Source organism: Chinchilla lanigera, unplaced genomic scaffold (assembly GCF_000276665.1).
Source record: "Chinchilla lanigera isolate Chin_1 unplaced genomic scaffold, ChiLan1.0 scaffold00106, whole genome shotgun sequence".
NCBI lineage: Eukaryota > Metazoa > Chordata > Mammalia > Rodentia > Chinchillidae > Chinchilla > Chinchilla lanigera.
Genome location: NW_004955507.1, coordinates 135,354 through 149,377, shown reverse-complemented (window position 1 = coordinate 149,377; position 14,024 = coordinate 135,354). Strand labels below are relative to the sequence as shown.

At 36.7% G+C, this 14,024-nt stretch overlaps 1 protein-coding gene across 2 annotated transcripts in view; it reads right to left on the bottom strand.

The window, feature by feature from the left end:
* Pde6c (phosphodiesterase 6C, cGMP-specific, cone, alpha prime) overlaps positions 1-14,024 on the bottom strand; it is a 49,909-nt gene that overhangs the window by 30,209 nt on the left and 5,676 nt on the right. For both annotated transcript variants that reach the window (XM_005407518.2, XM_005407519.1), the window contains exons 2-8: positions 12,905-13,057; positions 12,712-12,801; positions 11,605-11,745; positions 7,543-7,617; positions 5,880-5,944; positions 5,709-5,775; positions 3,945-3,992 (exon numbers count right to left, since the gene is read on the bottom strand). In XM_005407518.2, the coding sequence (XP_005407575.1) occupies positions 3,945-3,992; positions 5,709-5,775; positions 5,880-5,944; positions 7,543-7,617; positions 11,605-11,745; positions 12,712-12,801; positions 12,905-13,057 (639 nt within the window). The remainder of the gene's footprint in view (positions 1-3,944; positions 3,993-5,708; positions 5,776-5,879; positions 5,945-7,542; positions 7,618-11,604; positions 11,746-12,711; positions 12,802-12,904; positions 13,058-14,024) is intronic.

Genomic DNA, 14,024 nt, shown 5'->3' with positions numbered 1-14,024 from the left:
AAATAACAAGGAACCAAGAAATAACAATTCAACAGCTCCAAGGTGATACAAAGAATAACAACATACAACTGATAGGTGTCAACAAAAAAGGAGGAGTCAACACAAATGATATAAAAAGACTATTTGCAGAAGTAATAGCGTAAAATTTCTCAAGTATGGGAAAAGAATCTGACATACAGTAAGTGAGGCATATAGAATTTCAATTAGCCTTAACCAAAATAAATCTACACACAGACATATAATAATCAAGATCCCAGAAATTCAGCACAAAAATGGAATATTAAAAGCTGCTAGAGAAAAGAGACAGATCATTCATAAAGGAAAGCTCATCAGAATCATGGCAGATTTCTCAACACAAACCATGAAATCATGAAGAGCTTGGAGTGAAATATTTCAAATAGTGAAAGAAAACAGCTTCCAACCCAGACTGATGTACCCTGCAAAATTAACTTTCAAAATTAATGGAGAAATAAGATACTTCCATAACATGAACAATGGAAGAAATTCATGACCACCAAACCAACCCTACAAAGAGTACTAAAAGGTATTCTAGACAGAGAAAAAAATGACCACAATTCCAAGAACAACAACAGAAAAAAACCACTGAGCAGGGCAAGCAATAAAATGCAGGGGAAAAGTAGGGAAAATAACATGACTAAGATAAGCCAATATATATCAATGATAACCATCAATGTAAATGACCTCAATTCACCAGTCAAAAGAAACAGACTGGCAGAGTGGATCAAGAAATAAGGTCCAACCATATACATTATACCAGAAACACATTTAACTCAAAAAGAAATTCATAGACTGAAAATCAAAGGATGACATGAAACAAGAACCCAGAAAAAAGCAGGGGTAGCTATTCTTTTTGCACACAATGTGAATTTCTAACCCAGAATGATCCAATGAGATAAAGTAGGTCACTACATACTTGGTAGGGGAAAACTTCAAGAGGAAGAGATAACAATCATATATATGTATATACCAAATACAGGAGCACACAACTATATATATAAGACAAATACTAATAGACATGAAAAATCAAATAACCAATAACACAATTGTGACAAGGGACATTAGTACCCCATTGACACAAAGAGATAGATCAACTAGACAAAAAATCAGCAAAGAAATAACGGAACTGAACCAAACTTGTGAACAAATGGGCTTAGTAGACGGTTACAGAATGTTCTACCCAATAACATCAGAAAATACATTCTTGTCAGCTGCACATGGGACATTCTCTAATATAGACCATATACTAGCACATAAAACATGCTTAAGTAAATGCAAAGGTAATGAAATTATCCCATGCACAGTATCTGACCATAGTGCAATGAATTGGAAATTAATGATGAAGAAATCACAAAAACTCCATAAACACATGGAAATTAAATAACACCTTCCTGAACAACCAATGGTTCAGAGATGAAATTAAAGGAGAAATTAAACAATATCTACAATCAAAGAAAAATGCAGATACAACTTACCAGAATCTGTGGAATGCAATGAAAACAATTCTCAGAGGGAAATTTATTTCAGTGAACTCTCACATCAGGAAAACAGAAAGAGAACAAATAATTAACCCTGCTCATAGATAGGAAGAATTAACATTGTGAAAATGGCCATACTCTCAAAGCTATTATACAGATTTAATACAATCCCAATCAAATTAACATTGGCATACCTCATTTTTGGAACCAGAAATGACCTAGAATAGCAAAAGCAATCCTGGTCAATAAAGGTAAGGCAAGAGGTATCATAATTCCTGACTTAAAATTATACTACAAACTACTGTGATAAAATCAGCATGATAATAGCAAAAAAAACAAAACAAAACAAAAAAAAAACAGACTTGAGGATTAATATAACAGATTAGAAGATACAGACACAGCTACAAACACACTCAGCCACCTTATCTTGGACAACGGGGCCAAACATGTTCACCTCTTCAGTAAATGGTGCTGGAAAAACTGGCTTACCACATGCCAAAGACTAAAATAAGACCCATGTCTATCACCATGCACTAAACTAAAGTCAAGATGGATTAAAGATCTAAATATTAAAGCAGAAATACTAAATCTGCTGGAAGAGAAAGTAGGTAGAAATCTTGAGGACATAGGGATAGGCAGAGAGTTCATGAAAAAAACCAAACTACATGGGAAATTCTTCAACGAACCAACAACTGGGATCTCATCTTATTAAAAAGTTTTTGCACATCTAAAGAAATCACTAACAGAGTGAAAAGAAAACCCCATAAATTGGGAAAAAATTTTAGCCAACTGTCTTTCAAAAGGACTTCTATCTAGAACATATAATAAATTTTAAAAAAATCAGGCCTTCCAAAATTCAAAGACCCAATACAAAACTGGCATCTGAGATGGCAAATAAATATATGAAAAAATGTTCAACAGCATTGGTCATTTGAGAAATGCAAATTAAAACAACACTAAGATTCCATCTCACCCTAGAAAGAATGGGTATCATGAAGATATCAACCAATAACAAGTGCTAGTGGGACTGTAGGGAGAAAGGAGCACATCTTCATTGTTTGTGGGACTGTAGACTGGGACAACCACTGTGGAAACCAGTGTGGAGACTCCTAAAGATCACAATTCCACTCAGCTATTCCCCTTCTGGGTGTTTTCCCAGAAGAAATCAAAACATCATGCTACAGTGATATATGTGCACCCATGTTTATAGCAGCACAATTTGTCATAGCTAAATCTTGGAAACAACCCAACTGCCTATCAACTGAGGAATGGATAAAAAAGATGTGGTATTTTTATGCAATGGAGTACTACTCATCTATAAAGAAAGATAAACTTGAGGCTTTTATAGGTAAATGGATGCAACTAGAGACCATACTCATAAGTGAAATAAATCAGAATTGCATGTGTAAACACCATAATGTGTCCCTCATGTAAGAACTGAAAGAGTAAATAAGATCCAAAAGGTACAATAGATATAGTGAAAGAGAAAGAAACTGCTCAAAAGGAAAGAGCAGATGGGGTGGCGGAAATGAGAAAAGAGGGAAGGGAAAACAAGATACGCATATACACACAAGATAGCTAAGATAATTATACTACTAATTTCTATTAGTTCGTTGAAAGAAACCACTAGTGTTTATGTTGTTTGATCAATTCTGCATGCCTGAGCAACTACTTTGAAGATAATAATATGCAATATAATAACCATTGTTAATTTCCTATCATATTGTTTTGAAATTCCCTATCATTTTTATTGTGTTTTTTTTTTTGGTCTCTTTTTCTGTTGTTTGTTGTTTTTGTTGTTGTTGTTTTTGTGTTTTTTTTGTTTGTTTGTTTGTTTTTTTGTCTTTTTGAGACAAGGTCTCACTATGCAGTTCAGGCTGGCCTTGAGCTCACTTTGTAGCCCAGACTGATCTCAAAGTATCAGGGATCCTCCTGCCTCAGCCTCTTGAGTGCTGGGATTATAGGCGTGCACCACCATGCTGGAACTGTTGTTTGTTTTTGTGTGTTTAAAATTTTTAAAAATGTTTTCTTTTCCTGATCACAGTTGCAATAAGTGGCAGGGGAGGATTGTTGAGAAAGCTAGCTACAGAGCTTGATTCAGGTCATAGGAGCTATTCAGCCAACTGTTCATGCAAAGAACATTTATTGAATATCAGTGATGTTTTAGGTTCTGTTGTTGCCACTAGAGGACCAGAAGTGGGAGAGAATGGAGGAGTGGTGGGGATCCCTGTCTCCTCTCCTATCCTGCTCTCCAGCTTCTTTTTCCTTCATTGAAGGATCTGCTACTTGGTGGTTACTGGTCCAGCCACGGTGAGTGGGGCATGGGTCCTAAGTCTGCCTGTTGGGCATATCTGACCATGTGGCAGTCTCTGCGGACTGAGGGAAGGAGAAAGCATCTCCTTCCCACTCCAGTCCTGAAAGATGAGGCTTGGCTGAGGGAACAATTACCTGGAATGTGAAGTATTCGTCTGCAGGGGCATTCAGCATGTTACATATCTGTAAGCAAGAGGAGATAAGAGTTCTTCTGAAACATCTTGTGGTGGAGTCATTTAACCCCACAAAAGAGAGTAAGACAGAATGCATCAGGAGTGAGGGTTTCTGACATCAGTCATTCTTAACTGCTTGTTGTAAAATTATCCACATTGGACTTTGGCTGCGCAATACTTACTAACCACTCACTGAATTAGCTTCTCTTCTGCTTAGTCACTAGTGACAGTAAGCACCATCTTTGCGTCCTTCCACTCTTTCAGCTATTAACAATCCCTTTCAAATTCAAAACTACCAGCTGTTCAGCCCTAGGGGAGAAGAAACTTGAATAGAAAGGCCATTCTTCTGGGGCGGGTGTGAGCTGCTGTTAGGATTGGTTTTTTTGTTGTGGTTGTTGTTGTTTTGTGTGGTTTCCTCCTAAAGTGGGATCCAAATAAGAAGAAGGTAGCCTAAAGGAAGAATAAAAAAACCAGGCAATCTTTCAGGTGCACCAAAGTAAGGATTCACTGGAGAGGAATCACTTCAACTACTGAAATTCTGAAGCTATTGCTCACATCCATAAGGAGAAGAAGTCATTCCATTTTGGCTCATGCTAATTTATTTGTAGTTTAGGTCACTTCCACAAATGGTCTTCATAAAAGAGTGTCTTTCTTCCTACCAACATTACAGTAGATACTTCAAATCATAGAATTATAAGGCTGAAAGAATATTAGTGATAAAGTTTAAGCTTTTCATTTAAAGATGAAGAAATAAGAGTTCCAAAAGGCTAAGTGATTTGTTCAAACTCCTGGGAACAAATCTTACCTCCAGAACTGGTAGGACTGGCTCTCCTGGGCAGGGATGGGCAGAGCCCTGGTTTGTGTTTGTTACCCATTTGTATAGTGTAAATATTCCCACCATGCAGTGTTCAAATTGCCGATAGTTTGACAACTTAAAAAATTCCTGAAAATCTAACAATCCTGTGAGCCCGTCTGAATGGACTCCTTACCTACCACAGCAAACCCTCCCGACGCCGTGGCCCCAAGATAAACGCTTTCTAAAAATATTTGAACCACATCAACTATTTTTGTACAAGTTTTACAAAGAACATATAAAAATATTTCAAAGTTTTTATGAGCATTTATAACCTAAGAATTTAAAGAATAATTTGTGCCATCCATTATTTTTATGAACAAATGAATATATTACATGATTCTATGAGCAGAGCATCTTCAAATGTTCTTGACAGATACAAAAAACCCTTTATTGCCCATTTCTGAGCTTTCTGTCAGAAAAACATGTTTCATCCTATATTTGAGTCTCAAGAGAACATTTAGAACTGGATCAAGATCTTAGAAACCCAGACTTACTTAAGTCCTCACCCTATTTGTCTATCTCTTTCTTTCTCGTGTTTCAAAAATTAATCAAAGTACTAGAGATAAAAGTAAATCTAAAATGAATCATAGTCACTGACTTTAAAAGCATGTCTAAACTTTGTGTGGCTGCAGAATAAGTTGAGCAATGGGTGAATATTTCTCATGTTGACTAAATTTTTTATATAGAGTTTCAAAGTCTCCAGTTAACCTACATTCAATTGCCAGACCTCTTCTCTCTTATGTCCTGTTCTAAAGTTAGTGGACATCTCACCTCTCCTACTGCATTCTGCTTTGATAATGGTATCTATTTCTCTGTTAATAAGAGTTTCACGCCACATTATTTAGAATTTATATTTGTCCAATAACTTACAAATCCATTTTCAGCAACATAGGTTGGCAACCCACTAATGAGAGTCCAGTGGTCTGCAGGAGGTGTCCTTGAAGAAGATGAGAAGAAGGAAAATTACTGCAATATAGAAGAATCAATTGTGTGCAGAAAAAAAAATAGCAACTCCTGCAGCTACTTCATAACACTACTCACGGGATCACTTTGATCTCTTCTTTTCCATGTAAAATGTAATCAATTATTTTGTAAAAGATTATTTCCTAAGAGAGAAGATTATGAGCATAGTGTTATTTTCCAAAGAAAATACTTTTCACTGATGGAGCCATACTTTAAAAGTCATATAGTACCTGATTTCTTAGTCCCGTTTTTCTGCATAACAAAAATTATTCCTATTCACATCCTAGCTACACATTAGCGACAAAATCAGAAATGCTGACTGTTTATGTTCATTTAGGCTGAACTAAATTTAATTTTTAAGAAGTTAAGTCACCCAACAGTTTCTGGAGATATCTCTGACTACCAAATCACCAGTTTGTTTTACTCTGAACTGATCCCTTTTTCTTCTCCTGATGTTATATAACTTCATTATAATTATATAATGTTGTATAACTTCATTAGAACAAAGCAAGTAATTTCTCAGTTTCAATCAATTGAACACCATACACAATGAGCACCCAACCTTTCCTAGTACTGGCTTATCTGAGCAGGTGCCTCAGAGGCGGGGTTCAATGGATCCGTTGTCAGAGCCAGGAGGGATGTAGGTACTAGTTTCTCTACTTCATGGGCAGATGGAGAACCTGAGGCAGTACACACTCCATCCCAATAAAGTCTCTTTCCTGTATGCTGAGAACATAGTGGTGGATAAATAGAGATGGTTCCAGCCTCATGAAACTTTCAGACAAGGGTGAAAATATAGTCATACCTTGGTACTCATGCTGAAATCAGTGAGTACCAAATGAACTTTCCCACAAGAAATAATGTATTTATTTCAAGTTTTCTTGAAGTCTCTCTTTTTTGAGGGGAAGATTGAGGTTTGGAGGGAGCAGGGGGCGATGGGCAGGAAAGGGGACAAAAAGAAATAAGATGTGTTATGTACAAATACAAACATCTCACAATAAATGTAATCAGCTACTGTAAACATGTGCCAGTAGTAAAAATGCATAATTTAAAAAGAAATAATATATTCAGAAATAACTCATGGAAGTGCCACATAGTATTCACATTTTGCTAAGTAAATATTAAACTCCTACTGGGCTAATACTGTAAGACTTTTAGGCATAGTGATATCACTCTTAATCTTTATTGTTAGCACTTAAAATGCATAAAAGTATAAAACAGTAACAACCAATATGTGGGAGTTCCATACTGTTTGTGCACTATCATGAGACTGATACCAGTGCTGGGTGCTGAAACACTTTTTCTTGTCAAAATGCAATGAATATTGAGTTTGATGAGTTGTGAGGTCAAGGAGTATTGAAGTATGACTATAAATCTAATCCAATTTTTCCCTGGAGATCTCAAAACAGCATAACTGAAGGTGGGCCTGGGCCTTTTTTTAAAAAGTTACATAGTTGGCCTAAGGCATCCCTCCCTGTTGAGAACCACTGGTCTACCACTCCTTGGCTTATACAAAAGAAAACAAAGTGTTTAAGAGACAAATTAAGGCAAGAGTCACCTAGCTGGCTAGAGCAGAGCCAGGACTTGATCCTCAAACTCCTTGTTCACTGCTCTTTCTGCTGCTTCAAGCTTCCACAGAAGTTTATAGGAAGAAAATCCAGACCTTCCCAAGCCTGCGACCTTTAAATTTTAGCACCTGATAACATGTACAGACAATATCAAGATTGATTTTTGCATTTACCCTGCCATCTGGTGTCTTTGGACCTTTGTGAGGCTCCACTTCTCCAAGCTTGATTGGCCATTCGTCATAGAATTCCTGGAGGCAATCATATGAAACATTATTAAACAAACTATTGATGACCTACTGTGTTTTATTTGAATTACATGTGTTTGTATAGTTTATGTTAATTGACATAGTTATGGAATTTTAGACCAGTGACTTATAATTCTCAGTAACAGTACTTGTGAATTTGTCACTGTGAACAAGTCTTAACTTTTGCAATCTGTAAAGTGGAGAATTAACACAAGTGGGTTATTGTGAGGACTAAATGAAAAATACATATGAAATACCTTCCCTGGCATAAAAAGTATTCAATGTATAGCAGCTCTTTCACAGGTAACTAAGACAGGTAAGTTAAGAGATTTAGCAGCTAAAAATACCCAGCCCAGCATCCATTTTCCCTTCTTCTTGCTCACAGCACCTGATTTTATGTGGGTACAAGTGGTAATTTGTCCATGGATGATGGGTCCTTTGCAGCCATAAGTGGTCTAGGTTGAGGTGCCCAGATTAAATGAAAGGTAGGTTTATGGCCCATTCTGGCCAGTGAAGAAGCAGAAGTTTGCTGCGGATGATTGTAGAAAGATATTCCTTGGGTGAAAAGTGATGAGAGTGACATTTGGAGAAAACATCACCAATTTTGTCATGCCTGTGTACCATATTTTGAATTGCATCTTGTTCCCATAAGAAGAGACCTCACGCCAGGCGTGGTGGCACATGCCTGTAATCCCAGGACTTGGGAGGCTGAGGCAGGAGGATCACTGTGAGTTTGAGACCAACCTGGGCTACAAAGTGAGCCCAAGGCCCGCCTGAACTGCATAGCAAGACCCTGTTTCAAAAAAGATAAAAATAAAAAAATAAGTATGGCCATTATAACCAAAAAAAAAAAAAAAAAAAAAGAAGAGACATTGCCAGGAAAAAAATATAAGGCACCTGGGACTTCAATAAGTGTACTAAGTTCTAAATGAGGCATTCCTAGAACAGCTCTATCTTGGGACTCCTGTCATTTTGTTAAAGATTCTTTTAGCTGGATCTGATGTTCCTTGTAGCCAAAACCATTGTGACCAATATAGTTAGCTACAAGTCCCAGAGCTAGGTCAGAACCCACCTCTCCTGAGATCCAGCTCTACATTTGTCCACTTAGAACAATTACTCAGGAAAAATAACTACCAATCACATGGGTAGTAAAAAATATAAATGATATGGTATTAGTTACATTGAACTATAAGACCACCAATGGAATATGGGTTTTACATTGTGAATAATAGTAACCATTTCATTATTTCTACTTTTAAATACTTTTCAGAATACAAAAATGTCCAAGCGGTAATGATATGTACCTACTCTAATGCTAGATACCTCATGCATGTTATCTCAAAGCTTCACAGCCAATAAAAAAGATGCATCTTTTTCAGATAAGAAAATCAAGAATCAAAGAGGTTAAAAAACTTGCTGAAAAGAAGACAGAGAACTGACACCACTTGATTTCAAGACTTTCTATAAAGCTATAGTGATCAAGACAGTGCAATATTGAGAAACAGGTAGATAAATAGGTCAGTAGAGGAGAGCAGAGAGCCAGAAATAGGCGTATACAAAGATAATCAACTGATCTTTGGCAAGGAGCAAGGGCTATTGAGAAAGTCTAGTTAGTTTTTTCAAGAAACTGTGTTGGGATAGTTGGATATCTACACGCAAAAAACAAACAAACAAAAAAAACAAACAAAAAAAACAAACCAAAACAAAAACTATACACAGACTTTATATCTTTCATTAAGAATAATTCAAGTCATGGCCACAAATATAAAACACAAAATTATAAACATTCTAGAAGATGACAGGAGAAAAATCTAGGCAAAAGATTTTCTAGATATAGCATCAAAAGCATAAACCATGAAAGAAAAAATTTGAAAAATTGGATATTATTAAAGTTAAAAACCTATGCTTTGCAAAAGTTGCTAATAAAAGAACAAAAAGCCATATACTGAGAGAAAATATCTGCAAAATGCATGTTGAATAAAAGCCTTTTTTCCAAAATATGTAAAGAGCACTTTTTTTTTTTTTGAGAGACGAGGTCTTGTTATGTTGTCCAAACTGGTTTTGAACTCCTGAGTTCAAGTGACCCTCCAGCCTCAGTTTCTGAAGTGCTGTGATTACAGCTGTATGCCACCATACATTACCACACCCAGTTGCAAAGAAGTCTTAAAACTGAATCATAAGAAAACAAATAACCCGATTAAAATGGGCAAAAGAAGCAATTGAGGCGGCAAGTGAGCCTATGAATAGGTACTCAACATTATGAGTTATTAGGGAATTACAAATTAAAACAGAAATGATCTATCACCACCTCTATTAGAATTGTAAAACCTCAAAACACTGACAAGTTGCTGTCAAGGAGGTGGAGCAAGAACTCTCACTCATTACTGGTGCTTACACAAAATGACAGTCACTTGGGAAGACACTCTAGCAGGGTTTTACAAAGATAAACACAGTCTCATCATGTGATCCAGCAGTTTCCCTCTTTGGTATTTGTCCAAGTAAGTTGCAAACTAATGCGTACACAAAACTAATGCATACACACAGCGTTTATAGCATATTGCCTCAAATTACAATCAACCAAGATGTGCTTTACTAAGATGAAGTGAGAAGCAAACTGCCATACAGTGGAACGTTATCAATGATAAGTAAATGAGTTGCACCCATGATATATAACTAACCTTCATATTAATGGATAGGTGGACAAAGAAAATGTGAAATATATATATATATACTTATATTATATATTATATAATTTATATATATATATGTATGTGTATATGTATGAATACTATTCAGCCTTTGAAAGGAGGCAAATCTTGTCAATTGTGACAACATGAATGAAGCTGAGAACATTATACTAAGAACTATAGGTACAGCAAGACAATTATTGCACCACTTCACTTACATGTGGAATCTTAAAAAAGCCAAACTTATAGATGTGCAGAGAATGGTGGTTACCAAAGGCTGGTGGGGGCTGCTAAATTGAGAGAGGAGAAGTTCTCCAGATACAACAATGTTCCAGTTAGATAGGAGGGATATGTTTTCAAGATTTATTGCATAAAAAGGTAAATAATGTATATTTTAAAAATTCTAAAGTTTTAAATATTAGTTGTCAATCATAATTTCATAATTTTTCAGAAAAATTTTTCAAAAGTAAGTTATTAAGATATGAAAAGATATGGCAGAACTTAAATGCCTATTGTTAAGAGAAAGAAACGACTCCAAAAAATGACTCCAATTGTATAATACTCTATAAAAGACAGGAATATAAAAGCAGGAAAAAAAAATAATTGCCAAGAGTTTAGAGAAGGAGAAAGAGGATTAAGTAAGTGAAAGTCAGGATTTTTAGGGAGCTAAAACTATTATGTCCTAGCAAACATATGACATTATGCAGTTTTCAGATCTACAGAACTATACCAGAGTGTTCTATAATGTAAATGGTAAACTTTAGTTAATAATGATGTGTCAACATTGAGTCAACTATAGCAAATTTACCACACAAAAACAAGATGTTAGCAATAGGGAAAACTGGTGGAGGGAACATGAGGGTGCGTTTATATGTGGGAACTTTGTACTTTCTGCTCAATTTTCTTAAATAAAACTAAAACTGATCTAAAAATTAAGGATTATTAGTTAATTTTTAAAATAAAAAAGACTTGATTTATTTTTATTTTTTTGGTACCAGGAATTGAACTCAGGACCTTGTGCTTGTCAGGCAGGCGCTTATGCCACTGAGCTATCTCCCCGGCCCTAAAAAAGACACGATGAAGATACAAATAAGCAATGGAAATGCCAAAATTCAAACCTATAACACTTTCACTCAAAAATGCACAATTTTACCTCTGTATCAACCTTTACTGACCCCGGGTTTTATGAGCTATCGTAACTGATTATTTACACGGAATTTCTATTTCTCAGTTGATCATGTTCCATGTGACAGTTCTTTACAGGTGACTGTGGGTGGGACAAGATGTGTGAAACAATGAGCACCTTCTCCTTAGTCATGTCCAGCAGTCCAATGGAGTACCGTTCACAGTTCAGGTATGTTCTAACTGTGTATAGTGCTTTGTGAAACTGTCTCTCAACGTCTGTGAGCTCTTCAAATACTTTGTTGGCTGACCACATAAGGATCTGAAAGTAGGTATTAAAAAGAAAATAGTTAGAACTAAACACTACGGAGAGGTAGAGCATTTGCTCAAAGAAAATGAGGTATATCGAATAAAATTATACATATGTAAATCAAATAAACTAAATACATGACATTAGACAATGCAGTGCTATATTTGAGCATGTATATATCCAACTACTACTCAGATTCTTTAATTAGGATTATGATCAGACTTTTGCAAAGTCTTGGGTTTATGAAGGGAGTGAAGCCATAATTAGTCTCCATGTCCAAATGTTTCGGATTCAAAGGACGAGTGCTCTCAAGTTGAAAGCAGAGATAGTTCTTGGACAGAGGATCCAGTATTTGTCATCCACTGGTTCCTGCTGTCCCTTGTGGGTGGAAAGACAGATGACTTCTTCATATACCTAGAGCGGGTCGGAAGTAACTTGTCCTGGAGCATTAGAATGGGAAGGTACTGCAGAAACTCTCCATTTTAACATTTACTCCTACACTGTAAAGATGAGTAAACTCAGGCTCCAGGCTCAAGTGCCCTAGCTATAAATATTGTTCTTTACCCTCTGCCTCATAGAAACAATGAACTTCAAGGCAGCAATTCGTTCCTAAAACGAATAATTTTACCATTACCCGGCAACTGCTAAGAGAGCACTTCATGTGAGAATTAATGAATATTTAATAGTCTCACCAGCCATATGAAGTAGGTACTAAAATTGTCATCACTATCTCATAAGTGAAGAAAGCAAGGCTACCTAGAATTTAGACTGGAAAAAGCCCAAACAGTTGTACATACCGATGGAAGGTTGAGGGGGAGGGGAAAGGAGACCACGAGAAGACACTAAAGTTTGAAGTTTTGGAAGCTGCTGCCTGTAGCTTCACTCCCCAAGAGGAATGAGAGGGGTCTGGGCTTGTGGCTCTGGGTCCCTTTGTCAAAACAGGTCAGCATGGAGTGACTGACGCCACTTGGTCTTTACCTGACTTCTTCTGGACTCAACACTGTACAGGTAGTTGGTATGCTGAAGCCTTAGCATGACAGAAACAAAGTTGAGGTATTTGGAAAAGACCTACAAATGACACACAAGAAAAAACTATAATTTTAATGCCTTTCCTTTGGTTATACAACAAAATGTCCCGCCCTCCCGACAGGATGCCCAGGATCAGCGTTACCTCTTCATCCTGTTTGGAAAACTCTGATGCATTTCTTTTGTTTATCGCCATAACCACAGCAAGAACTTCCTTGCCCATCATGATTGGAGTCGCCAGCAGGTTTCTTGTGACATACCCAGTCTGTTTGTCCATAAAGTCAGAAAAATGGTTGTTCTGAAAAGAGGATTCACATGTTTGCCAAAACATTACAGAATTATGGAGCCGCAGGTATAAGACATTCTCTCTAACACAAAGTGTACCAATATATAACCGAGGCCCTAACAAGATGATGCCAAACAATTAGTGCCCCCTACACCCATTATCCTATGGCTGTGTAGGATGAAATTCTCCATTTCAAAATAGGTAGTCCCTCTGAGCTGTGGCTGGTGCCCAAGTTAGTCTGAGGCTGGGCCAGAAGTAAGCAATGGCATCACCGCCTAGTGGAAGGAGAGGCGCTGGAGAGAAGGAAGGGGAATGGGTAGCACTGCAACAGACTGTAGAGAAACCGTGCAGAGAAGTAGAACAGCTGGGGTCACACATTACCCTTCATGAATTGTAAAACTACAACATGCACTTGAAGCTAGTCAACCTACATGCTGTGATATATAAAAAATTAATAATCTCTCAATCTTTCAATTCACCTACTTGATTTCAGCGTTAACTGCGTGGTGTGTCTCTTTCTGTGTGTTTTGCTATGCTTGACCAAAAATTTTTTTTTGCTCTTTATAAAATTTACTTTCTAATTTTATGTGATACTTTCATCATGTAGAAACATAGACTTCACTCCAGACCAACTCAGATGGAAATGAGGTCACCTCCTGGCTTGTATAGTGCCATATATTGTGCCCGCTCTGAGACCATTCAAGTGTCTTCTACTGACTCAGGCTGTTTATACAGCCTCAAAAACTATAAATGTTTTCCCCACCATGGACAGTGAAAATTGAGCTAATCAGCTTTGATTTTGTTTTTATATTATAGATACCCAGAGCAGAAATCCTTTGGTTAGATCAATAGGTTATATGCAATTTTACATAGAACAAATCATTTTTATGAAAGCTTTACATTCTTTCTTCCACTGTGAGATGACCCTCTTGCCAGACATTTCCAATCATTTTCTTTCTTCTTTTCTCCCTTTCTCATT